Raw genomic sequence first — 27417 nt, 5'->3', positions numbered from 1 at the left:
ATGCCACCCCCGGACCATCCCCACCAGCCCCCCATCCCCCACCGAAGCCCCCCCAGCCAACGGAATGCCCGCCCCCCCCCCACCGACTGTGGCGGTGCAGGACACAGCCCGCAGCTGTCACGCGAGGTTGACGAAAACGCAGAGCACACGTGTTCTACGCTGTCGGGAAGTCGGCCCATCGGGGACGGAGCATTGGGGGCGGGCCTTCGGGTGATGGCCTGAGGCCGTCCTAATGGCAGGCAGCATACTCACCATTGTGGAGGGGACGGAGCATCTGAAAATAGGCGCCGCCCCCGATTTCTGCTCCGCCTGATTGCCGAATAGGATTTCTGCGTCGGCAAGCGGGGAATCCCATAAGACCATAAGACATAGGGGCAAATTAGGCCACTCGGCCCATCGAGTCTGCTCCGCCTATAGAAAATAGACTATGCCTCCATTTCGCCTTTCAAAGTGCATAACCTCACACCTTTCCACATTATATTCCATCTGCCACCGATTTGCCCCCTCTCCCGGCCTGTCCAAGTCCTTCTGCAGCCCGCCTGCTTCCTCAATACTACCTGCCCCTCTACAGATCTTTGTATCATCTCCAAACTAAGCATCAATGCCTTCAGTTCCTTTCTCCAGATCATTAATGTATATTGTGAAAAGTTGTGGTCCGACCCCTGAGGGACATCACTAGTCACCGACTGCCATCCTGAAAAAGACCCCTTTATCCCCACTCTCTGCCTTCCGCCAGTCAGCCAATCCTCTATCCATGCCAGAAGCTTACCCTGAACACCATGGGCTCTTAACTTATTTAACAGTCTCCAATGCGGCACCTTGTCAAAGGCTTTCTGGAAATCTAAGTAAATCACATCCACTGTTTCTCCTTTGTCTAAATAATTGTTACTGCCTCAAAGAACTCTAACAGATTGGTCAGACATGGCCTCCCCTTGATGAAGCCGTGCTGACTCAGTCCTATTTTTACCATGCACTTCCAAGTACTCCACAATCTCATTTTTAATAATGGACTCTAAAATCTTACAAATGACCAAAGTCAGGCTACCTGGCCTATAATTCCCCGTCTTCTGCCTCCCTCCCTTCTTAAACAGCAGTGTTACATTACATTCCGCCCTAAGTATTGATGCCAACGCAGAATCTGTGGACTTTCAATACAGAAACACTGTCGTCACACCTGGACGAATCCGCTACCAATAAGCACCGGTGCCACGTGGAACACAATCAATTCCAATGAGAAATGGTGCCGGATTCACCGTTTTCACGATTAACACGCAGGAGGCTGACAAGCTGCAGCCGCATATACATACTTCAGTCCCCACACACACCAGCCCAGCCAACAAGATGGCAGCAAGGAGAGCGGCACCCTGATTCATCGACACCGAGCTGGAGACCCTCCTGGACACCGTGGAGGAGAGGAGGGTGACCCTGTACCCCAGCCCAGGGAGGTGGCTGCCACCTGTCCCTCTGTGGCACACATTGCTGCTGCAGCTTCCTCCTCCTTGAGCAGCACCCGATACAGCTGGAGGGCATCCCCAGGGCTGCGGCGACCAACAGGAAGGCCTCCATTGCTGGTTGAATTTCAATATCCATTGTCTGCAGGGAGTGAAAGGCCAACATGTTAGACTGGTGCATATCCCCGTGCCCAACCAGGTCCATTGGCTACATGATGGCCCCGGTTGGCACTGTGGGCTCTGCCATCGAATGTCCCTCCTTCCTCCATCCCCGCACCCCTGACTCCTTTGGTGGCTGGCACCGTGGGGGCCTCTGGCACCCATCCCTGATGCCATGGGTACCATTGGCTGTCATTGCCCTCGCCAGGGGTATGCACCGCGGCCCCATAGTCGCTACTGTGTGTGCTGCCCTGGGTGGGCCGACGCCGGTGGGTCCGGCCGGGTGAGGGGGAAGGTGTGGCGGAAATTAACTAGGCACATAGAGAGAAAGAAGCTCTTGGCACATTTTTGGAATTGAACGTCTTTACCAATACCTGCATGGAAGGAAATTTACTTTATGAACGGATCACCAACCGCTGACAATGATACTTGGGCCGCACTCCGGTATTCCATGTCAAGCAGTGAGCCAGATGCAGAGGTGGGCATTGCTGTTGTCAGCACGTATATACACGATAAAATATTGTCAATTAAATCTCCATGGGAATGCTGAAGGACTCTCTAGTCACCTTTACCAAAAGAATCGTCAATGAATAATTCAAGTGGTAATATTTTCTGTTTTGAAGAAGTTGATAACAGTCCTGTGACCGCAGGACAAGATAAGAAGTAAACCAGAAATAATCCACGGCTCAGATGTTATGGACACGGTACTTCACCTCAAGACCACGGAAGCAAACCTGGAGTTGAAGCCCTATGCTATCCGAAGACTCAAACTATCTGTACAGAGTGGTTGTCTCTTCTGGGAATGAGGGATTTCCCATGCCATTTCCTACGTTACAGAAGTGACTACATTTCAAAACTACATTGCTCTAAAGCACTTTAAGACCTGTAGAGATTGCAAAAAGCTCTAACTAATTGTAAGTCCTTTCCTTCAGGTGGATCAGCATTGGAGTCACTCAATACAGCATCAGGAGAAGCCAGTGAGTTTGGGACACCCAATGAGCATGAGCAGGAGCTAGAACTCAAAATGGCTTAAAGTTTCTCTCCATTTCAAAGCTAATTATTGAATAACGTTAGACTGAAATTTCTGGGTTCTTTTCACTGCAGTTATTAAGGATTCAGTCATTATTCTATAATATTTTGTGCTTGTGTGATGCTCAGATAACAGACCCTTGATGTGTATCTTAAGCCACTTGCAATGTAATGCTGTGTAAGTTGGTTTTGATGGTTAATGGTTATCCTGCCATTAGAATGGATATTTGTTCGAAAGAGATAGACCAGCTTATTATGCAGCAGGCCAATCTAAGCGGGTGATATATGTATTAATGTAATTGGACAGATGTGACTTACAGGGTTGAGGACACAAGATGATTCAAGATGAAGCAGCTCACATAAATCATAAGTACATTTTGGGTTGATGCAGGGAAGTTTCCACCAAAATAAAAACTTCTTTTGAACTGCTACTTCAACCTAAACCAATCAAAAGATAAAACATCAGTAGTTATTTCACCTTGCAATAAGAAAAAAGTTACATTGATAACATTGGCTGAGATTCTTCGGCACCCGTTTCTCGAAGGCTGACCGCCGATGGCCATTGGTGGGATCTTGTGGTCCTACCGCTGTCAATGGGATTTCCCATTGAATCTACCCCATGCTGCCATCGGCAAGACTGGATGATCCTGCTGGCATGAACAGCATGAAGATCTCGCCCATAGTGTTTATCACAACCTTGAACTGCATGTTATATGCCTTGGAGGATGTGTTTCCCACTGGTTGGCAGTGGTTGGGCGTGTAAAATGGCATGCGCATTCATCCCACTACCTTCCCGCCCACCCCCAAACTCACCCCCATAATATGAAGGGTTGCAGGCGGGCACCAAAATCGGTAGCCTGCCGGCAATATTAAAAGGGCCTTTTGGGCCTGTTATCAAGTCTATTGTTATCAAGCCTATTGTTAGCAAGCTATTGTTACCAAGCCTATTGAGCCATTACTATGCTGCCCATGCCATAATACATTTGATGTGGGAGTGGAAGCCTAATTTTTAACCTCAAATGGTTAAACAGGTGGGAAGAAAAGGGTGGGGTCTCTCTTTGGGGGCTATCCTTTGCCAATTGTGTAATGGCCCCATTGGGCTGAAACCGCCCCACCCCTTTTTCTTCCTACCCAGTCCCTCTCTTAAACCCACCCTCTCCACCTCACTACCCCATCCCTAACATGCCCAAACCGTCCCGGTCCAAGATCCCGGGCTTACCTGCTCCGGGGATCCTAAGAGTCTCTTGAGCTGCAGTCTCGGCAGCTGCCAGGGATACTCTCACCACAACGTGAGAAAGTTAGGGATAGAATAGAGTTTAAACAGAGACATGGAAATTGGGGAGGAAGAACAAAGGAGGGTGGAAGGCGGGAGTTTTTAAATGACAAGAATGATGACACTGCATTTCCACTTCCTTTTCTCTTATCTTTCCTTCTGTTAACAAATCCTTCCTTCCTTTCATCGTCACAGATCTTCCTTTCTTTTCCTGACCCTCCCCCTTTCCCGTTCTGACATAACATCGCCAAGCTGAAATGTTTCCCTCTCTACAGATGAGTATTTCCAGCATATTCAGGTTTAATGTCAGATTTCCAACAACTGCAGCATGTTGCTTTGGTTTCCAGCCATGTTGGCTGATGGATAAATATCGGCCAGGATACTGAGAACTTTCCTGCTCTTCTTCTAAATAATATCATGGGATTTTTTATACCGAGTTGACAGGGCGGCTGGAGCCTTGGTCTATGATTCAGCACTTCCAACAGGCAGCACTCCCTCAGTGCTGCACTGGAATCTCAGTCTAGATTTGTGTCCAAGTCTCTGGGGTTTGACGTCACCCCACAATCGTTTGACTCAGATTAGGCTGTTACTAACTGTTTTACTGCCAAAACTATAGTGATAGTAATAGACTTTAATTCATGCAGCATGTTAAATTGAAACATTTCAAAGCACATCACATGATAAGTTACTCTTATTTTAAATGCCGTGACTGTTGGTATGTTAGCCGTGTGTGCGGCAAATCATCCTGCGTCTGCCAGCAAGCTGCATTAGAGCAGAATGGAGCTAGCAGGCGGGATTCTCTTATCCTGAGGCTAAGTGTTGATGCCGTCGTAAACGCCGTCGCGTTTTATGACGGCGTCCACAGGCCCCCAAGAGCAGCGATCCTGAGCCCGACAGGGGGCCAGCACGGCACTGGAACGACTCACACAGCTCCAGCTGCCGATAGCGGCGTCAAGCGGGTGCCACGGGCCTGCCCATGCGCACTGCGACCGGCACGAACTCGCGCATGCGCGCTAATTTCCTTCTCCGCGCCGGCCCCAACGCAGCATGGCGTAGAGCTACAGGGGCCCAGAGGAAGCCGGCCCGTCAATCGGTAGGCTCCGATCGCGGGCCAGGCCACGGTGGAGGCACCCCCCGGGGTCGAACCCCCCTTCCCCCCACCAGGCCGACCCCGCAGGTTGGACGGCGAGGTCCCGCCGAGTAAGACCACGTGTGAATGGCGCCGGCGGTACTCGGCCTATCTTGGTGGCCCCTCGGCCCATCCCGCGTGGAGAATTGCCGGGGCAGCCGCGTGGGGCGGCCCTCGACTGGCGCTGTGCCGACCGCGCCGGCGCCAATGCCGCCGATTCTCCGGTCACTGGGGAATCGGCGGACTGGCGTCGGGGCGTCGTCGTGTGAATCGCGCCCGGTCCAGCGATTCTCCGACCGGGCCCGGGGTCAGAGAATCCCGCCCAGGGTACTCAAGCATTCTTTCAGGCTGAAAAAGGTATGAGTCAGAAGAAAACAAAGCAGAGAAGAAAATAATATATTAACAAATGACATAAAACACCAAAAAAATTGTTACATCAAAAAGACGTCTAAAGAGTCTTTATGCATTAGAAAATTGAAGAAAATGTTATATCTAACTATGGTGCAACCAAAGACTAATGGATAGGGTATTTCTTGAAAGAATGCAATGTTTTGTGAGTGCGAAAGCTAACAGCATGAAGGATAGGACAAGATTGACCGAGTTGAAAATTGGCTTGGAGTACCAGAATGGCCCCAAGATACGACACAGTTCAGTGTGTACTGTTCTTGGAACAGAATAGATTACAGGCACTCACTCCTTTGACATCAAGGCTTTGTTTTATTCCCTGATATTTTGTGCTTGTTTGATGATTGTTTCAAACGTAACACTCATTTCCACATGACTGACTGTTGGTCTTTAATGCACAGAAACAAATGACAACTGGGAGAAAATAAAAAGCCAAAAGTAACCAGTTGGGGTGGCTCTCGACTGGTTAACTGGTTTGAAGAAATGGTTGTATTGTTAATCCATATCTGCCTTATTTAAAGCTATGAAAGCAATGGATTCAATTGAGAATATATTCTCTTAGCCGAGAGGTATTAGAACAGCTATCCTCAACAGTAGTTTCTACAATATAGCAGTGGCTACACATCAAAAGTACTGCATTGTAAAACACTTTGTGTCAATCTGAGGCTATGAAAGTCACTATATAACTTCTAGTTCTTTATTTCTTTGTCTGATAAACAGAACAGAAACCCCTTATGACAGGTCTGCAAGCAATTGGGTTTGGCATTGTTCAGACAATGAATTTTCACATACCTTTGGTAAGGAAATGGACTTATTCACATAGAAGGAGCAAGCAATAGAGATTGTTCCTGGTATTTTAATAGGATCTGGCTGTATTGAAAAGTTATTCAATATAATAGGTGAGTCATTGTCATTGCAAACGTTCCAGCTAAGGCTGTTTGACTGAAATGAAAAAGAAATAGATTACAAATCCAGACAGCAAAGCAGTCTCCCGCTGGTTACTTTTTCATAGCCAATGAGGCAGGGCCTTATATAATTATTTAAAAATCCACTATCCACTAGGTCTCTCTATTGATCCCCACTCAAAGAACAACAGTGTATAGGTAACATAATGACTTCTCATCCAATCAGACACATTTCCATATGTGAGCCTTCATATTTATGAGGCATTAGTTCCAGATCCCACACATAGAGTCAGCAGATCGCTTGTCAGCAAAGGGAATCAGATCTTTCTCTTCCCTATCAAAGGGCTAGGAGGTCCATGCTGTGCTCTCACTGCTGATTTGACTGAGGTCTGTGGTCATAACTCTGAACTGGAAATGAATCTGGGATTTTATGGTCTGCTGGCTTTGTGTAACACCAAATTGTACATAGTTCATTTGTACAAGAGACAATTCACACCTCTTTAACCTGGGGTTACCCCATCTCTGGATCTGTAAAGATTTAATCACCTGCTAATGCTCGCATTCCTAGCATTGTTTGGCATCTTTGAATTTGTCGATATATATGTTTCTGGAACAGACCTCTTCATTCACCTGAGGAAGGAGCAGCGCTCCGAAAGCTAGTGACATCGAAACAAACCTGTTGGACTTTAACCTGGTGTTGTAAGACTTCGTACTGTGCTCACACCAGTCCAACGCCGGCATCTCCACATCATAGTTCATTTGATCACCAGTGGAGCTTGCACGAAACGATTCAAAAACGGCTTCATCCCCCCTGTTACCAGACCCCTGATTAATACTACACTCCTGTATGCTTCACCCAATGCCGGTGTCCTAAGTATTTACATTGTGTACATTGTGTTGCCCTATAATTTATTTTCTTTTTATTTTCTTCTCATGTACTTAATGATCTGTTTGAGCTGCTCGCAGAAAAATACTTTTCACTGTACCTCGGTACACATGACAATAAATAAATCCAATTCAATATTAAGACTTGCAAAAGATAAGGGGGGCGATTCTCCGCTCCGCGGACCAAGTGCTCGCGCCGTCGTGAACGCCATCGCGTTCCACGATGGCGCAAACGGGCCCCCGCCGCGGCCAATTCACTGGCTGAGAGGGGGCCAGCAGCGGCGCTGCGAGGAACGCGGTGGGTGGAGCGCTAGAGCGGCAGCGTCATCGCGCAGCACCATGGTGACGCTGCGCCACATATAAGGAAGTGCGCGGGGTCCACAGAAACACCAGGACCCGACATGGAGGAGCCCCGGCGCGCCGCACCCCGCTTCAGGGACAGTGACCTGGAGTCACTGTTGGATGCAGTGGAGGAGTGCAGGGCCATCCTCTACCCCCGACGAGGGGCTCTTGACGTAGCATAAGCTGCTTCCTTGATGTGCACTCTGACAAAGGAAGTTTCAGACTTGGAGATAGCTTGAACACATTTATTAAACTATCAACAATTCTCCTACTTGGATTCGACTCTACTGTTAATCTTTCTATAGCTACTCAGAGTGACACACCAGTCTGCTACAATCCACGTGGTGGGTGTGATGTTCAATAAACCCTGTGTCTGTACTCACTGAGTGTCTCCACTGGAAAGAGGAAGATCATGTGTGCTGTGTCCTTTTATATGGGTTGGTGTAATGCCCTCCTGTGGTAGTGTCACCTCTGTGTGTATCGTGAATGCCCATTGGTCGTGTCCTATCTTACTGACCTATTGGTTGAATGTCTGTGTGTCATGTCTCTGGTGCTCCCTCTAGTGTCTAGCTAGGTGTTGTGTATTTATATTAACACCTTGTGTATTTACAGTGATGCATATCACCACATCCCCCCTTTTTTCGTTTTACATATTTTCTGTACAGTGTAAAAGAAAATTGAACAAAATAGGTAGATAAGTGATACTCTGTACAAGTTATGATGACTGTGATGACTATACAATAGTATACAAGACCAAATATTAGTTGTGATGACTTTGAGGATAAGACAATACAAAATAAAAGTTATGAGTCCAATAGTTCATGAATTTATATGGTCTGGTATAGAAGTATCAATGGTGACATTGTCATTCCCTTGTGAACACCGTCAGTGTCCTGGTGTTTGGTCATCAGGAGGTGTTCAAGTGTTCAAATCATTTCATTGACTGATTTGGAGTCTGTTGCTTCTTTTTTCCGATGCTTATGGTAGCAATTCTTGATGGCATCTTTCCTGAAAGCCATGTTGCCTGTTAGTAGTGCAGCAAACATGAATTGGTAAGATGCATTGTCCTGCCATGGTATGTCATTGTACTGAGCTGAGCAGTAACAGTGTCCCTCATTTGCAGAGTTGTACCATGTCGTACCAGTCGTTGTTCCATTGGTGTTGTTTTTGTCGTGCTTGTTGTCGAAGTTGTTGCCTTTGGTACGCTTCTTGTTATTGTCTTTGATGGTGTTGTTGTGGTGGTTGGTTTTGTTGTCGTGTTTGCTGCGCTCAAGGACCACACTCTGTGGATAATACAAGTCCTTCACACAGTTACTTGTGTCAGTGTGCTTTGTGGCATCTGCTGTTTTCTTGAACGTGCCGTCACTGAGTTTGTGGCGCCCCCCATCTGTAGTCATGTCCGGCTTACTTGAATCAGCTTTGGCTTATGGATGCTCCCCGACTGGAGTCTGGTCTGTTTCACCTGAGTCAGTTTTGCCTTGCCGATGCTCCCCGTCTGGGGTCATTTCAGGTTCATTTGCATCGTCTGAGGTTTCTTGATGCTCCACATCCGGAGTCAAAACGTTAAGGAATGCATTTGCTTGTGGAGAGGCTCGAGCGAATAAGGTTTGAAGTAACGTGGTGTCACCGGAGTCACCAGTAGTCTCACTGTGATTGTCGAGTGCCTCTGTACACACTAGCTGAGGTCTGTCACGTTGCACATCTGGTATGGGAAGTGGGATGCCGTCGTCACATGTCTCACATACAGTGGGTAGAGCCTCAGTGTCTTCTTATCTTTCACTTTAGCTGGGTAGACTGTCACAGTCTTCTTCTGGTGGCTCAAACAATCTGGGCGGATTGTCATAGTCGCTTTGTTGTTCACGTGAGCGTGGTAGACTGTCATAGTCTTTCTGTTGTTCACTTGAGCATGGCAGACTTGCATTGTCTGTTGCTGGTTGCTCAGAGGAGGTTGCTAGACCTTCATGGTCTTGTTCATGCAAGGACTGCGCTTTGGAGTCTTGCGTTGCTTCTATCGTGGAGGCTGTCCACGAGCTCGCTGCGGAGTCTTGCAGCATTCCCTGTGTGGAATTGTGTATTGGTCTCGCTGTGGCGTCTTTCATCGCTTTCTGTGTGGAGTCGGGGACCCTTTGCGGTGCGTGGACCACTCTCTGTGTGGCAGCAGGCCGCTCTCTGTGGGCTTGTACTGCTCTCTGTCTCTTGGTGTCAGGCTGCTCTCTGTGAGCTTGTACTGCTCTCTGTCTCTTGGTGTCAGCCCACAGCAGAATCCTGCACTCACGAGTCGGGATGTCATATGTGCTGGGCTAAAGATCCTCAAATCCGAAGAGCACATCTGCGTCTGTGTCGGATTCTTCACTGTGGAACACATCTCGTTGCGGTTCGGATTTGGTACTGGGGTCGCCATCTCCAATGATGAAATCATCATCTGAGTCATAGTCTTCCAAGACCATATCATCATGTTTTGTGTCGGAGCTGGCATTGGGCTCGCGATGTCCAAAGAAGAACCCAAGGTCTGAGTCATCGTCTTCAAGGACTGCATCATCTCTTTGGGCGGTGCTAACTGCTTGTTGCAGGGTTCTGCAGAGGTTACTTTCAGCTACTGGTCGAAGTTCAGGCATGGCGCTGTCGTTCCAGGTGAAATAATCTAGTTTTGAGGCTTAAAAATGTGTATTTCTTGTTTTGGGACATTTCCCCTTTAAGTGGGCATGGTCCGGGGCCTCTGACGTCATGACGCTTGTGACATAGAGAGTAGGAATGGACTGCACACGCGCATATCGCTCTTCCTTTACTTTGAGCATTTCTCTCAACTGCGCATATGCGGTACCTTTTCCAAGATGGCCACCAATCAAAATTGTCGTTCGTTGCTCCGGGACCTCGGCCTCGTGGTGAGTATTGGCGCCTCTCTTACCATTTTCTGTTGGTTTGTTTGTGTTTTCCTCGCAGTATTGTTCAAATTTGTCCAGGACTGCCTGGAAGTCGCTCCTGTTTTGCCCTTTAGAGAACTTGAATGTTTTGAAGAATTCTTTTGCTCTGGCACCTGCGATGGTGAGCAGAAGCTCTCTCTTTTCAGCATCGGCCACGTCTTGTAGGTCAGCTGCTACCGGGAAGATCTCAAACCTTTGCCTGAATGCACGCCAGTTTGCACTGAGATTGCCATGGCACCTGAACCGCTGTGGAACCGGAATCTCGATCATCTTGCCTGGGTGTTGTTGCTGGTTGTCACTGTTTGCTGAGTTGTAATTATACGGATTTAAACAGTTACTCACTGGTACCATGTTTTGTTATGCTCTTGATGTAGCATAAGCTGCTTCCTTGATGTGCACTCTGACAAAGGAAAGTTCAGACTTGGAGATAACTTTAACACATTTATTAAACTATCAACAATTCTCCTACTTGGATTCAACTCTACTGTTAATCCTTCTATAGTTACTCAGACTGACGAACCAGTCTGCTACAATCCACGTGGTGGGTGTGATGTTCAATCAACCCTGTGTCTGTACACACTGAGTGTCACCACTGGAAAGAGAAAGATCATGTGTACTGTGTCCTTTTATATGGGTTGGTGTAATGCTCTCCTATGGTAGTGTCACCTCTGTGTGTATTGTGAATGCCCATTGGTCGTGTCCTATCTTACTAAATTATTGGTTGAATGTCTGTGTGTCCTGTCTCTGGTGCTACCTCTAGTGTCTAGCTAGGTGTAGTGTATTTATATTAACCCCTTGTGTATTTACAGTGATGCATATCACCACAAGCAGTACCGTGCCGCGTGGATGGCGAGAGGTGGGGGCCGCAGTCAGCGCTGTTGGGCACATCCCCCGCCCAGGAGAACAGTGCAGGAAGAAGCTGCACAACCTCATGAGGGCAGCGAGGGTAAGTACCCCCTCAGTCCACCCCCTCACTACCCCACCGCCTGACACTGCACCACCCAACAGTCCACCCCCTCACTACCCCACCGCATGGCACTGCACCACCCCAGAGTCCACCCCCTCACTACCCCACCGCCTGACACTGCACCACCCAACAGTCCACCCCCTCACTACCCCACCGCATGGCACTGCACCACCCCACAGTCCACGCCCTCACTACCCCACCACCTGACACTGCACCACCCAACAGTCCACCCCCTCACTACCCCACCGCCTGACACTGCACCACCCCACAGTCCACACCCTCACTACCCCACCGCATGGCACTGCACCACCCCACAGTCCACACCCTCACTACCCCACCGCCTGACACTGCACCACCCCACAGTCCACACCCTCACTACCCCACCGCCTGACACTGCACCACCCCACAGTCCACACCCTCACTACCCCACTGCATGGCACTGCACCACCCCAACGTCCACACCCACACACCCCACCACCTGACACTGCACCACCCCACAGTCCTCACCCTCACCACCCCACCGCCTGACACTGCACCACCCCACAGTCCACACCCTCACTACCCCACCGCCTGACACTGCACCACCCCACAGTCCACACCCTCACACCCCACCGCCTGACACTGCACCACCCCACAGTCCACACCCACACACCCCACCGCCTGACACTGCACCACCCCACAGTCCTCACCCTCACCACCCCACCGCCTGACACTGCACCACCCCACAGTCCACACCCTCACTACCCCACCGCCTGACACTGCACCACCCCACAGTCCACACCCTCACACCCCACCGCCTGACACTGCACCACCCCACAGTCCACACCCACACACCCCACCGCCTGACACTGCACCACCCCACAGTCCACACCCTCACTACCCCACCGCCTGACACTGCACCACCCCACAGTCCACCCCCTCACTACCCACCACCAGACACTGCACCACCCCACAGTCCACCCCCTCACTACCCCACCGCCTGACACTGCACCACCCCACAGTCCACACCCTCACTACCCCACCGCCAGACACTGCACCACCCCACAGTCCACACCCACACACCCCACCGCCAGACACTGCACCACCCCACAGTCCACCCCCTCACTACCCCACCGCCTGACACTGCACCACCCCACAGTCCACCCCCTCACTACCCCACCGCCTGACACTGCACCACCCCACAGTCCACACCCACACACCCCACCGCCTGACACTGCACCACCCCACAGTCCACACCCACACACCCCACCACCTGACACTGCACCACCCCACAGTCCACACCCACACACCCCACCGCCTGACACTGCACCACCCCACAGTCCACCCCCTCACTACCCCACCGCATGGCACTGCACCACCCCACAGTCCACACCCACACACCCCACCGCCTGACACTGCACCACCCCACAGTCCACACCCACACACCCCACCGCCTGACACTGCACCACCCCACAGTCCACACCCACACACCCCATCGCCTGACACTGCACCACCCCACAGTCCACGCCCTCACACCCCACCACCTGACACTGCACCACCCCACAGTCCACGCCCTCACACCCCACCGCCTGACACTGCACCACCCCACAGTCCACACCCTCACTACCCCACCGCCTGACACTGCACCACCCCACAGTCCACGCCCTCACACCCCACCGCCTGACACTGCACCACCCCACAGTCCACACCCTCACTACCCCACCGCCTGACACTGCACCACCCCACAGTCCACGCCCTCACACCCCACCGCCTGACACTGCACCACCCCACAGTCCACCCCCTCACTACCCCACCGCCAGACACTGCACCACCCCACAGTCCACACCCACACACCCCACCGCATGGCACTGCACCACCCCAGAGTCCACCCCCTCACTACCCCACCGCCTGACACTGCACCACCCCACAGTCCACACCCTCACACCCCACCGCCTGACACTGCACCACCCCACAGTCCACACCCACACACCCCACCGCCTGACACTGCACCACCCCACAGTCCACGCCCTCACTACCCCACCGCCTGACACTGCACCACCCCACAGTCCACACCCTCACTACCCCACCACCAGACACTGCACCACCCCACAGTCCACACCCACACACCCCACCGCCTGACACTGCACCACCCCACAGTCCACACCCTCACACCCCACCGCCTGACACTGCACCACCCCACAGTCCACACCCACACACCCCACCGCCTGACACTGCACCACCCCACAGTCCACACCCTCACCACCCCACCGCCTGACACTGCACCACCCCACAGTCCACACCCTCACACCCCACCGCCTGACACTGCACCACCCCACAGTCCACACCCACACACCCCACCACCTGACACTGCACCACCCCACAGTCCACACCCTCACTACCCCACCGCCAGACACTGCACCACCCCACAGTCCACACCCTCACCACCCCACCGCCTGACACTGCACCACCCCACAGTCCACACCCACACACCCCACCACCTGACACTGCACCACCCCACAGTCCACACCCTCACTACCCCACCGCCAGACACTGCACCACCCCACAGTCCACACCCTCACCACCCCACCGCCTGACACTGCACCACCCCACAGTCCACACCCACACACCCCACCACCTGACACTGCACCACCCCACAGTCCACACCCTCACTACCCCACCGCATGGCACTGCACCACCCCACAGTCCACACCCTCACTACCCCACCGCCTGACACTGCACCACCCCACAGTCCACCCCCTCACTACCCCACCGCATGACACTGCACCACCCCACAGTCCACACCCTCACTGCGCACCCCCTCAACCCTTAACAAACGACCATGCAAGACTAACGAGACCTGCCTTAATGTGTTATCCATGGCCACACGAGCACCGCCGTGGGACTGCCCGTTCACCATGCCGCCGTACAGCACCAACCTCTTCCGGCCGCAGTGATGATCCGGACAGACGGGAAGGACCACGAGCAGGAGGGCCATCCTCTGAGGCTGGCACACCGATGCCTGACGCACAGAGGACAGACAGGGATGTCAGGATGGTTGATTATGACTCCTATGAAAGTGTGACGAACAGGGAGGGTACAGCGAGTCCGGACAGTGATGCACCCGAGGACGTCGCGGCATTCGAGGCACGGGGGTACGGCACCTCAATCGGCCGTGGTCTAAATGCACCGGGCCACGGTTCCACACAGGAGACAGAGCTGGGGACAGACGAGCACCTAGCGGCCGCAGCACTGCTGTCACCCACACTCCCCAACACCACAGATACACTCACCTCGGTTGGGCAAGTTAGTGGCGAGGCCTCTGGCACACATACTGGTGCGCACCACACAGTCAAACCGATACAGCAGGTGGAGGTAGGAAAAGCCGAGGGGCTGGATGGTCGGAGGGCAGGCCAGGCCCAGCACCCAGCTGCTGCCCAGATGGCTCGCGCTTTCCTGGCCATTCCAGGCCCACCCACGACCCGATGCAATTGGCACCCTAAGGGACCAGACGATGGGATGACGGCTGTCTTCCGGCAACTGCAGGTGCAGCTGGAGGAGTCCATCCGCGTCCAGGAGCTGGGAGTGGTGCCGGTCATGGCTGCCACCCAGGCCGACACCGCACGGGTGGCGTCCGCGATGGAGGCAATGGGGGAAACGGTTTCGGCCATGGCTCAGGTTCTTCAGGGCGTGGGGCTTAGTGCGCACGCGTCATCCATGGCCCAGGACAGGACTGCCCTCTCACAGGCAGCCATGCTCCAGAGCCACATTGCTGCCGTGCTCCGGGCTCTGGCCCAGTCTCAGCAGGCCATCGTTGAGAGCATTGGCGGCCTTGTCCATGTGATGGACAGCGTTGCCCAAACCCAGAGGGAGGTAGCACTGTCCCTGACAGGGATGTCGCACTCACTCAGCTCCATAGCCGGCAACGTTCAGACCCTGGTCGATTCCACAGCGGGCCTCCAGGACTTGTCATAATATACACACAGGTATATGATAATGCACAGCCAGGCAGTGATTGACACACAGGATGACCAGTGAACACACATTATGATAGTTAAGAGTTCAATAAAATCGAGTTACATTTCTTTAAGTGTTGGAAGCCTGACTCTCTCACTGCTGCAGCAAACGCAGTCCTCGCAGACCCGGCATACCCAACACATCATGGTACCAGTGAGTTATGCTCGAGTTTGCCGGACCTACCTTGAGATAATCTGCCTTTGACCAGCGATCAGCCATCCGGTAACATGGACAGCGTCCGCCCTCCCCCGCAGCTCCGCATCGCCAGCAACCTCGGTGCGAACTGGAAGACTTTCAAGCAGAAGTTCCAGCTGTATCTTGATGCCACCGACCTGGAAACCGCCTCGGACGCCAGGAAGATCGCTCACTTCCTCTCTACAGCCGGGGACCACGCTATCCACATCTTCAACTCCCTCACCTGTGCGGAAGGCGAGGACAAGATAAAGTTTAAAACAGCCCTGCTGAAGTCTGACAGCCACTGTGACATCAAAGTCAACGAGAGCTTTGAGCGCTATGTGTTCCAGCAGAGGCTGCAGGGTAAGGATGAAACTTTCCAGTCCTTTTTAACCCACCTCCGTATCCTCGCGCAGTCCTGCAACCACGGCTCCACTTCCGACTCCATGGTCCGCGACCAGATCGTTTTCGGGGTCCACTCCGATCCCCTTCGCCAGCAGCTCCTTAAAGTTAAGCAGCTCACCCTTACCATCGCCATCGAAATCTGCGTCCTCCACGAGCACGCCAACAACCGGTACTCCCATATCAAGGTGGCAAAGATGGCGCGGCAAGGCCCCCAAGATGCGGAGCGGGTGCAGGCCGTAAAACAGCTCCAGGGCCTGAGTCTGGATGAGGGCGGCCATTTCGCTCGCTTATCCCGGCCTCCTGCGCATGCGCGCCATGACCAAGGGGACGGCGAGGCCGACGACCGAACTGCGCAGGTGCGCACATCGTTCAACCGCACTGCACATGCGCACGGAGCGTCCTGATGCCGGCGCCATGACGTGCAACAACATTGATCCGGACGACAAGTTGTGTGCCACCCTCACGGTCAACAAGGCTCGCATACGCTTCAGGCTGGACACTGGCGCTTCAGCAAACTTCATTTCAAAGTCTGACCTTAACACCATCTGCGTCAAGCCAAGCATTCTTCAACCGGCCTGCCAGCTCATCGACTGCAGTGGCCATGCCATTGCTGCCAGTGGCTCATGCCAGCTTGCGGTATCCCATCATTTTTCAGAAGCAACCCTGCGTTTTGAAATTGTTGGAACCAACAGAGCTTCCCTGCTCGGTGCCCGGGCCTGCAAAATCCTGAACCTTGTGCAGCGGGTTCACACCATGTCGTCCGCAGGGGCAATGACCTCGCCAGATGTCAACTTCCAAGCCCAATTAGATGACATCATAGCACAATACCACAGCGTCTTCGAAGGTATGGGTACACTACCTTACCGATACAAGATACTGCTGAAGCCGAATGCCACACGTGTGGTTCATGCACCGTGTCGGGTGCCGGCACCCCTTAAGGACCGCCTCAAGCAGCAGCTGCAAGACCTCCAGGACCAGGTCACTGAGCCCACGGACTGGGTTAGTTCCATGGTCTGTGTCAAAAAGCCGTCAGGGGAACTTCGCATTTGCATCGACCCCAAAGATTTGAACAGTAACATCATGAGGAACACTACCCGATACCTAAACGAGAAGAGCTCACCAGTGAAAGGGCTCACGCCAAACTTTTCACGAAGCTGGATGCCTCCAAGGGGTTTTGGCAAATACAGCTGGACGCGTCCAGTCAAAAGTTATGCACATTTAACATCCCGTTCGGTCGCTACTGTTATAACCGGATGCCCTTTGGCATCATCTCCGCCTCAGAAGTGTTCCACCGCATAATGGAGCAAATGATGGAGGGCATCGAGGGGGTGAGAGTGTACGTCGATGATATTATTATCTGGTCCACAACTCCTCAGAAGCACATCGATCGCCTCAAGCGGGTGTTCCACAGGATGCACGAGCATGGCCTCCGACTCAACAGAGCCAAATGCCCGTTCGGTCAAGCAGAAATAAAGTTACTTGGCGACCATATTTCGCAGTTCGGTGTGCGGCCAGATTTCATAGAATTTACAGTGCAGAAGGAGGCCATTTCGCCCATTGAGTCTGCACCAGCTCTTGGAAAGAGCACCCCACCCTAGGTCAACACCTCCACCCTATCCCCATAACCCAGTAACCCCACCCAACACTAAGGACAATTTTGGACACTAAAGACAATTTATCATGGCCAATCCACCTAACCTGCACATCTTTGGGCTGTGGGAGGAAACCGGAGCACCCGGAGGAAACCCACGCACACACGGGGAGGATGAGCAGACTCCGCACAGACAGTGACCCAAGCCGGAATCGAACCTGGGACCCTGGAGCTGTGAAGCAATTGTGCTATCCACAATGCTACTGTGCTGCCCAAATGCAGACTACGTGGTGGCGATCAACGCCATGAAGACACCTGAGGACAAGAAGGCGGTCCTCCGCTTCCTAGGGGTGGTCAATTTCCTTGGGAAGTTTACCCCCAACCTTGCATCACACACCACAGCTCTCCGCAACCTTGTCAAAAAAACTACGGACTTCCAGTGGCTCCCCGCTCATGAGCGAGAATGGCGTGAGCTCAGAGCGAAACTCACCAAGGCCCCGGTACTGGCATTTTTCGACTCCGCCAAGGAGACCAAGATCTCCACTGATGCGAGCCAGGCTGGCATTGGGGCAGTACTCCTCCAGCAGGACAAATCCTCCTCCTGGGCCCCAGTCGCATATGCCTCTAGAGCCATGACGCCTACTGAGCAATGATACACTCAGATGGTGGTTAGACTGCCTGACCTCACATCAGAAACGGTCATCAAGGCATGCAAAGAGACTTTTGCCCATCATGGCATTCCACTTACAGTCATGACTGATAATGGCCCTTGTTTCTTCAGCCAGGAGAGGACGGATTTTGCCCGGCAGTACGTCACTTCAAGCCCCCACTACCCCCAGTCGAATGGGAAGGCTGAGAAGGGGGTCCACATTGTTAAAAGACTGTTGTGCAAAGCTGCTGACTTGGGTTCGGATTTTAACCTGGCGCTGTTACCCTATCAGGCGACTCCTTTGTCCGTTGGCCTGTCCCCTGCACAGCTGCTGATGAACCGCACACTACGGACGACGGTGCCAGCTATCCACATCCCGGACCTTGACAATTTTCCGGTCTTGCAGAGGATGCAACAGTCTCGGGCGCAATGCAAGTCGGCGTACGACTCCAACGCCACAGATCTCCCTGCTCTGGCTCCTGCTGACCGAGTCCGTGTTCAGCTACCTGACGGTGGCTGGTCTGCCACGGCTGTGCTGGTTAAGCAAGTGGCCCCGAGATCGTTCCTCGTTCGCATGCATGGTGGCTCCTTTCTTCGGGGTAATAGGCGGGCACTGCGGCTACTTCCACGCTCGCCACCTGAACGTGATGTCCCGCCTCGCATGCTGGTTCCTCAGGACGCACCTTTCCACGAGGCCACCGATCTGCCAGTTCTTTTACCGACCTCTACATTGGAGGCAGTCCCGCCCGTTCCAGTGCAGGCGGTCCCTGACCCACCCTTGAGGCGGTCAACCAGAATTCGCCGCCCGCCACAGAGACTGAATTTATAGACTGAATGTTGCATTACCTTGTGATCCGTTTACACATCTGTACATATTGTTTCTTCCTAATTTGTTATCTGCTCTCTATCTGCACTAGACACCTTCCCATGGGAATATGTTAACCTACTTTCTATACAGTCAGGCACACACTCACTATTTATAGACCCACACACATTTTTATTCAGAAAAAAAAGGGGGGGGGAGATGTGATAATATACACACAGGTATATGATGGTGCACAGACAGGCAGTGATTGACACACAGGATGACCAGTGAACACACAAAACACAACAGCCAATCACCAGACAGGACACAATCACTATAAAGACAGTGGGCACTAGTTTTCCCGCTCTCTTGGGATCCAGCCTCTGAGACAGTCAGAGCCCGTGAGCAGCAACTAGAACATGCACCATGTGGTAGTAAGATAGTCAGGTCAGGTTAGCCTCAGGTCTCCAGTCAAGTCAGCAAAGTGTCAACCCACAGTTAAAGTATGTATGATAGTTAAGAGTTCAATAAAATCAAGTTGCATTTCTTCAAGTGTTGGAAGTCTGTCTCTCTCACTGCTGCAGCAAACGCAGTCTGCGCAGACCCGGCATACCCAACACATCAGGACTGGCAGCGCCAGGTGTCGGTGGTGCAACGGGGCATGCCTCCGCGCGCACCGCCGTCCCTTAGAGAGGCCCGGAGGCCAACTGGCTCCCCAAGGGAGGAGGAGGACCCGGTGCCTGTCCCTGTAGCCACAGTAAGGGAGGAGCCAGAACACTCGCACACCCCCCGTCCTGTCCCTGGTGCATCTGGTGAGCAGCGGGCAGAGGAGGGTGGCACCACGCCATCCAGCACGCCCGCTGAGCAGGCTGGCCCATCCAGGCCGGGCTGCCCCAGGAAGCGCGCGCCGACGGGCAGCCAAGTCGAAGGGCAGGATTCTCAGCAGTCCGCCTCCACTCCAGATGTTCCGTCTGGGGGAACACCTAGACGTAGTGGTCGGGCCCGTAAGGCCAAAATGATGCCCTCCCCCTAGTGAACGAACCGTGCGGCGATCAGCGCATCGCATGCCCGCTGTCCCAATCGGTTCCGTTGTGCGGCCTCTCGGCCGTATCCCGCGCCCCGCGCCGCCCTCCCACCCTCCTCCCCCCTCCTCCTCTCCCTCCTCTTCCCCCACCTCCTCTTCCCCCACCTCCTCCTCCTCTTGATCAGTGTCACCGGCCTCTTCGGCCTCATGTGCGTCCTCCTCCTCCATCACATCGCCCCTCTGTTGGGCGATGTTCTGCAGCACGCAGCAGGCGACGACGATCCGTCCGACACTGTCGGGGTCGTATTGCAGGGCGCCCCCTGATCGGTCCAGGCACCTGAACCTCATTTTGAGGAGGCCGAATCACCTCTCAATGACACCCCTGGTTGCTGCATGGGCTCCGCGTTGGTCTGTGGCCTCCACATGGGCGTCATTAGCCATGGCCGCAACGGATAACCCCTGTCGCCCAGCAACCAGCCCCTCAACCGGGGTGGGTGACCCTGGAAAATTGCGGGGATTAACGACTGTGCCAATATATAGGCGTCGGCATGCTTCCCGGATACTGGGCGCACACGTGCATAATCCTCATACCCTGGTCGCACACCACCTGTACGTTGATCGAGTATGCCTCCTTCCTGTTCATGAAGACGTCCCTGTCCCGCGGTGGTGCACGCAGGTTGACATGAACACCATCCACGACGCCCTGTACCATTGGTATGCCGGCCACCTCGACGAATTGTAATGCCCTGGTGATGCACAATCAATACTCTTGAGACCACGAGGAGTCATATCGATTCAGCTTTAATCAGATAGAACTGTACCCAGCAGCAATGTTACAGAAGTGAAGGCTGCTGGGATGGCACCGGTTCTTATACCCCGCCTCTCAGGTGGGGCTATATACATTACCCAATGGTAGACCCCGCGGTCTCGCCAATGGTCATTCACCTCTCAGGTACTGCAATACCTGGTATTACCACATTCACCCCCTGTTAAAAAAGGAGCCAGCGGGGTGATGGCCAGTGTCACTGTCGCCTTTGCATGGTAGGACCAGGTATTGCAGGTACCATGCTGTCGAGGGTAACGGAGAAAGTTCTTGTGTTGTTTATTTTATTCATGGTGCTGCAATCAGACGATCGCGCGGCCTGGTCGTCCATCTGGAGCGTCTAAGGTTCGGCGGCGATCCTGGTGAGGGCCCGGCGGTTGTGACTCCGGGAACGTGGTGTCTTCCTCCCAGGCAGTTTCCTAGGCAGCGCTGTAGGGGCAAAAAATGGGCAGGGGGGGCGCCTGTAGGGGGCGTCGGTGCCTGTTCGGTGCTGGGTCGGGGTTCCGGCGGCAGTACTGACCCTCCGGTCAGGTGCTGCGGGAGGGGGGGGGCAGTGGCGCGGGCGGCGTGGGGCTCCGGCGGGCGCCAGGTCCCGGAGGGAGACCGTATCTTGGCGTCCGTCGGGGAATGCTACGTAGGCGTACTGGGGGTTGGCATGCAGCAGGTGGACCCTCTCAACCAACGGGTCCGACTTGTGCGCCCTCACATGTTTCCGCATCAGGATGGGTCCGGGTGTCGCTAGCCAGGTTGGGAGCGAGGTCCCAGAGGAGGACTTCCGTGTCGGGGTGGACGAAGCTCTCCGTGCTCCCGGAGTTGATGAGGCACGACGTCAGTTGGCCGTTGATGCCGATCGTAGTGGTGGCCTTCGCTAGCGTTCGGGGCCGACTCTGGTCCAGGGTAACGGAGGCCAGCTGCAGCAAGGAGTTTTGGTTGGGCAGCGTGTAGCCAGCCGTGCTGGGGGCTTGAGGCCCCATCCATATGGATCGCACATGGAGTCCGGGGACGGGGACTCCAAAGATTGGACCAGCAAGGGACAAAATGGCGGCCCGCACTCCTCCAGCGTGGTTGCCGGGGGGCAAAATGGCCACGGCTGTGACGCTGCCTGGAGGGACAAAGGCTGCTGTGCGCGTTGGGCCGGCGGGGCTGGGAAAAAGGAGTGCGGTGGGCCTTGGACAGTCGGGACTTGACAAAACGGCTGTGGTTGAACAGCAGGGGCCTGGAAAAATGGCTGTGGGTACTCGCTGGATACCGCGGCCACCGCACAGGCTAGGCAGACTGCGGCATAGTGGCCTTTCTTGCCGCACCCTTTGCAGGTGACGGTCCGGGCCGGGCAGCGCGCGCGCGGGTGATTCGCCTGGCCGCAGAAGAAGCAGCGTTGGCTGGCGGCGGTAGCCTTGCCTTGACTCGCCTTGCCGCGCAGGCCTGCGGAATTAGCGGGTAAGTCTGCGGGTTAAGCGGGTAAGTCTGTGGGGCTGCCGCGGTGGGGTGCCATGCAGCCCAGGGGGGCGCGGTGTGCGCGGGGGCGTACGCAAGGGCGTTTTTGTACGCCACGTCCATGGACCCTGCCAGGACCCGGGCCTCGGTGAGGCTCAGTGTGTCCATTTCGAGGAGCCTTCGGCGGATGTCGGGGGAAACCATACCTGCCACGAAAGCGTCTCGGATTAAAAGTTCAGTGTGCTCGTTCCCCGTCACCGCTGGGCAGCCGCAGTTTTGGACCAGCACTCCCAGTGCCCGGTAGAAGTCTTCGAGTGTCTCATCTGGGCTCTGCCGTCTCGTTGCCAGCAGGTGACGGGCGTAGACCTGGTTCAGCGGACGAATGTAATGTCCTTCCAGCAGCTCCATGGCTTTATCATAGTTCGCCGCCCCTTCGATCAGGGGGTAGATTGCCGGGCTGACCCGCGAGCGTAGGAGGTGCATCTTCTGCCTTTCCATGGGGGTGTCGGCAGCCGTATCGAGGTAGCTCTGAAAACACGCCAGCCAATGCTTAAAAATCGCGGCAGAGTTTTCTGCGTGAGGGCTGAGCTGAAGGCACGCCGGCTTGATGCCGGGATCCATCCTTCAAAAGTACTTATCTGATTAAATTGATGCACAATCAATACTCTTGAGACTACAAGGAGTCATATCGATTCAGCTTTAATCAGATAGAACTGTACCCAGCAGCGATGTTACAGAAGTGAAGGCTGCTGGGATGGCACCGGTTCTTATACCCCGCCTCTCAGGGCGGGGCTACATACATTACCCAATGGTAGACCCCGCGGTCTAGCCAATGGTCATTCACCTCTCCGGTACTGCAATACCTGGTATTACCACACCCGACAGCCTGGTGAGCGTGGTCCTCCGGGAACTTGATGAACCGTCCCGCGACTGCATAGAGGCCATCGGTTATTTCCCAGATGCACCGGTGCACCGAGGCCTGACTGATCCCGCACAGGTCCCGCTCGGCGACTGGAAGGAGCCGGTCACAAAAAAATTCAGGGCAACAGTTACCTTCACCCTCACTGGGAGGGCATGTCCTCCCACAGTTCCACGTGGCTCCAGGTGGCATATATGTGCGACTGTCTCACGGCGCATCCGGAGTCTCCTCCTGCATGCTGCCTCCGTCATGTCCTCGAACGAGATGCGATCCCGGTACACTCGGTCACACATGGCACGCCTCCGCCACCTTGGCACGACCACCTGATCGTGCTCATCCCCAGGTAACCCTTCAGGATCTGTGTCGTTGCCCTGTTCCCGGCTGGCGACGTGGGGGTGGTCTGCACCCTCCGCCTCCTCGTGGACTGGTCGGGCATGGTGGCCTGCAGCAGCAGCGCCAGGCACGGGGCCCTCCACTGCCACTCCCTCTGCAGCACCCACCATGAGCCACCCTCCTCTCACGTGACGGTTGGCCATCTGGATGGCTGCCGCTGCTGCTACGGCGGCGAACATCGACGGCTGCTGCGAAAACATAATGCACTTGAAGGGGGGGTGGGTTGTTATGGGAGGGAGAGGCAAGGACGGTTGTTAGTCGGGCGCTTTGACACGCGGCAGCCAGGGCCCTTTGGATGAATGGGTGCCCAGGCAGCCTGCACACTGTTCAATCAGACATGCACCGTTGCACCTGCCACGGTATCCGTTTCCCACACCGCCCAACCCGTCCCTCCGCATCACAGGGCCAGCAGACGGACCCCTTCACCGTGGCGCCGGTTTGGTATCCGTTGATTGACACCCCCTCCCCACAAATCTAGGACAAAGGTTCAGCACAACATCGTGGGCCGAAGGGCCTGTTCTGTGCTGTATTTTTCTATGTTCTAACCCAGCAGGATGGTGGGATCATTTGCCCCACTCCCCCCTTCCCACTCCCCCCCTCCCCCACACCCCGGCAGGATGGTGGGATCATTTGCCCCGCCCCCCCCATTGCCACGCCCCCCTCCCCCACAACCCGGCAGGATGGTGGGATCATTTGCCCCGCCCCCCCATTGCCACTCCCCCCTCCCCCATCCCTCCCTTCCCCACTCTCCCCACTACCCCTCTCTCCACTCCCCCTCCCCACTCCCCTCTCCTCCCCTTCCCCATCCCTCCCCTCCCCACTCCCCCCACCTCCCCTTCCCCCATCCCTATCCTCCCCACTCCCCTCTCCTCCCCTTCCCCATCCCTCCCCCCACTCCCCCCTCCCCACTCCCCCCTCCCCACTACCCCCTCCCCACCTTCCTCCATCTCTCCCTTCCCCACTCTCCCCACTCCCCCCTCCCCACTCCCCCATCCCCCCCTTCCCCATCCCTCTCTTCCCTACTCTCCCCACTCCCTCTATCACACTCCTCCCTCCCCCCCTTCCCCCACCCCTCTCTTCCCCACACCCCCCACATCCCTCCCTCCCTCCCTTCCCCCCCCTCCCTCCCTTCCCCCCCCTCCCGTCCCCACTCCACCTCCCACCCTCCCCCCCTCCCCCACCCGCCCCCCCATCACCGGCTGCGGATGCTACTTCCTGGTTGCCGGGATGGGCCCGCCTACTCACCTCCCTCTTCTGCAGGGGTGAACGGCGAGGCGTGACCTGGGGTCACACCGTCAGGACTTCGGGCCATCCGGGCCCGAGAATAGCAGGGGCCTGTGTGAAGCGCCTCGATTGCCTTCTCTGCGGTTTCTCCGGCGTGCGCGGCGCTGACCCCGATGAAGCCGTCCCCGCCGGGTCGGAGAAGGTCACCATTAAGACCCCTGACACTGTAATGTGTGAGTGGAGCCACAGCTTGGATAGAAAAAGTCACAGAGCTCTGATATGATGGAGAATGGAAAATAAATAGTTGAGCCAGGCCCTAGGCATGCAATTGGGAAGCTCTTAAGAGTTAGTGGGCCGTGAAATACAGTGTAAACAAACAATCTCCAGAGGTCCTCTGAAGTGGACAGCAGCTGGCTAAACTGCAGAGGCTTGTAAAAATAAATGGGGGGTAAAATGGAATATAAATAAGCAAGTACAAAAGGATAAAAGCAGACATCCTGCAACATTGACATCACAGAGCCGATTGAAACTTCAGAGGGCATGAGATTGTTCCTAAGCTGCAGAATGGCTCTGTCCTGTCAGAGGATTTTAGGACAGGCAGGCTGTAGCTAGGCTGTGCGCTGAGACGGGGCATCAAACATGAACAAAAGCTGGTTTCAAGAATTCACAGACCCACCGCAACCCTCCTCCCAAGGGAGACCCCTGACCTGACCAACCCAAGCCCCCCAACCCCCAGCTCCCTTGAAGGACCCCCCCCCCCCCCCCCCCGGCATCTGGCCACTGGTTACTTTACCCTGGTGTACTCTGGCACTAAGTGGAGAGGGGCACCCACCGCTCCCCCCCCCTTTCAGAGTTCATGGTACCCTGTCCCCGTTTTTAAAGACCAGGAGCAATTGGTGCCCGCTTGACATCCCGCTGGTGGGCGGGAAGATTCATGTGAGGCTGGAACATCTGACTTTACCATAGAATTTACAGTGCAGAAGGAGGCCATTCGGCCCATCAGGTCTGTACCAGCCCTTGGAAAGAGCACCCTATCCCAGTAACCCCACTTAACCCCACAAGATGATCAGAGGATTGGATAGGGTGGACAGTGAGAGCCTTTTTCCTCGGATGGTGATGTCTAGCACGAGAGGACATAGCTTTAAATTGAGGGCAGAATGATATAAGACAGATGTCAGAGGTAGGTTCTTTACTCAGAGAGTAGTAAGGGTGTGGAATGCCCTGCCTGCAACAGTAGTGGACTCGCCAACACTAAGGACATTCAAATGGTCATTGGATAGGCATATGGACGATAAGGGAATAGTGTAGATGGGCTTTAGAGTGGTTTCACAGGTCGGCGCAACATCGAGGGCCGAAGGGCCTGTACTGCGCTGTAATGTTCTATGTTCTATGTTCTAACCTTTTTGGACAATAAGGGCAATTGAGCATGACCAATCGCCCTAACCTGCACATCTTTGGACTGTGGGAGGAAACCGGAGCACCCGGAGGAAACCCACGCAGTCAGGGGAGAATGTGCAGACTCCGCACAGACAGTGACCCAAACCGGGAATCGAACCTGGGACCCTGGAGATGTGAAGCAACTGTGCTAATCACTGCCCTTTAATCCCGCTAATGGGATTACTGTGCTGCCCTTTAATCCCGCTAATGGGATTACAATGAATCCAAATGCATGCGAATCACGTTCTCGCCCTTTCTGAGTGCGATCCGGGTCACACCAGCACGAAGGGTCCAGGAAGATTACAAACTGATTTGCATCCAACTCAAATCCTATTTTGGGCTTTACATCGGGTATAACGCGAACAGAAAATCACCCCATTTAACTTCAGGCACGGCACTCAAAACCAACCCCAAAGAATGATGAATGCTTGAAGTCGCCTGTCAGACAGGGTAGCAGCAAGAAAAACACGAATCTTCTTTAAAACATAGCTGGTGGTACAATGGGGTGCGTTCGGTTACCAGAGAAATGGGTTTCAGTGAACAAATGGCATTCCCTGAGGCTCGGATGTTTTTTTGGTCACAGCGAAAAGTTACAAGTACATTCCTTAGAAAGATTGTTTCTGGTTGAACAAGTACAGTTTGTTTAATTACGTACTTACTGTTCTTATTTGGTGGAACAAGTGAATAACCAGCAAAGTAATACTGAGGGGAAGAACCATCTTCTGTTAGGCTCAGATCTGCAAGTGAAGAATATAATGCCTCGACTTGTACATGTTCGTTTTATACACAACACTGAATGGATGTAACAACTTCTCTTAGTTTCTAGCCAATAGCAGCAAAGTTGCTTTGCATAGTTTGATCAGTTGGTACCAGCCTGTTATTGATTGAATAGAATGTGTTTCCTGAATATTATTAAATTCCCTGCTAGCTAGAAATTCAAACCTGCGTCCAACATTTTTGCAGCTTTACCATTTATTTTCTTTTGAGCAGTTTTATGTGAAATTTGAAAACTATTGTGGCCAGACGCTTAGCGCCAACATTGTGCAGCTTTGCTATGCATCTAATATAGAAAAAATATCC

General features: G+C 54.0%; 1 protein-coding gene across 1 annotated transcript in view; it reads right to left on the bottom strand.

Moving 5' to 3' along the window:
* LOC140427481 (ganglioside GM2 activator-like) overlaps window positions 1–27067 on the bottom strand; it is a 37324-nt gene extending 10257 nt beyond the window's left edge. Inside the window, exons 1-3 of the mRNA XM_072513000.1 lie at window positions 26997–27067; window positions 6239–6388; window positions 2958–3077 (exon numbers count right to left, since the gene is read on the bottom strand). Coding sequence (XP_072369101.1) covers window positions 2958–3077; window positions 6239–6388; window positions 26997–27056 — 330 coding nt within the window. The 5' untranslated portion in view covers window positions 27057–27067. The remainder of the gene's footprint in view (window positions 1–2957; window positions 3078–6238; window positions 6389–26996) is intronic.
* Window positions 27068–27417: the final 350 nt, after the last annotated feature.

Source organism: Scyliorhinus torazame, chromosome 7 (genome assembly GCF_047496885.1).
Source record: "Scyliorhinus torazame isolate Kashiwa2021f chromosome 7, sScyTor2.1, whole genome shotgun sequence".
Classification (NCBI taxonomy): domain Eukaryota; kingdom Metazoa; phylum Chordata; class Chondrichthyes; order Carcharhiniformes; family Scyliorhinidae; genus Scyliorhinus; species Scyliorhinus torazame.
This window is presented reverse-complemented; position numbering and strand designations above follow the sequence as displayed.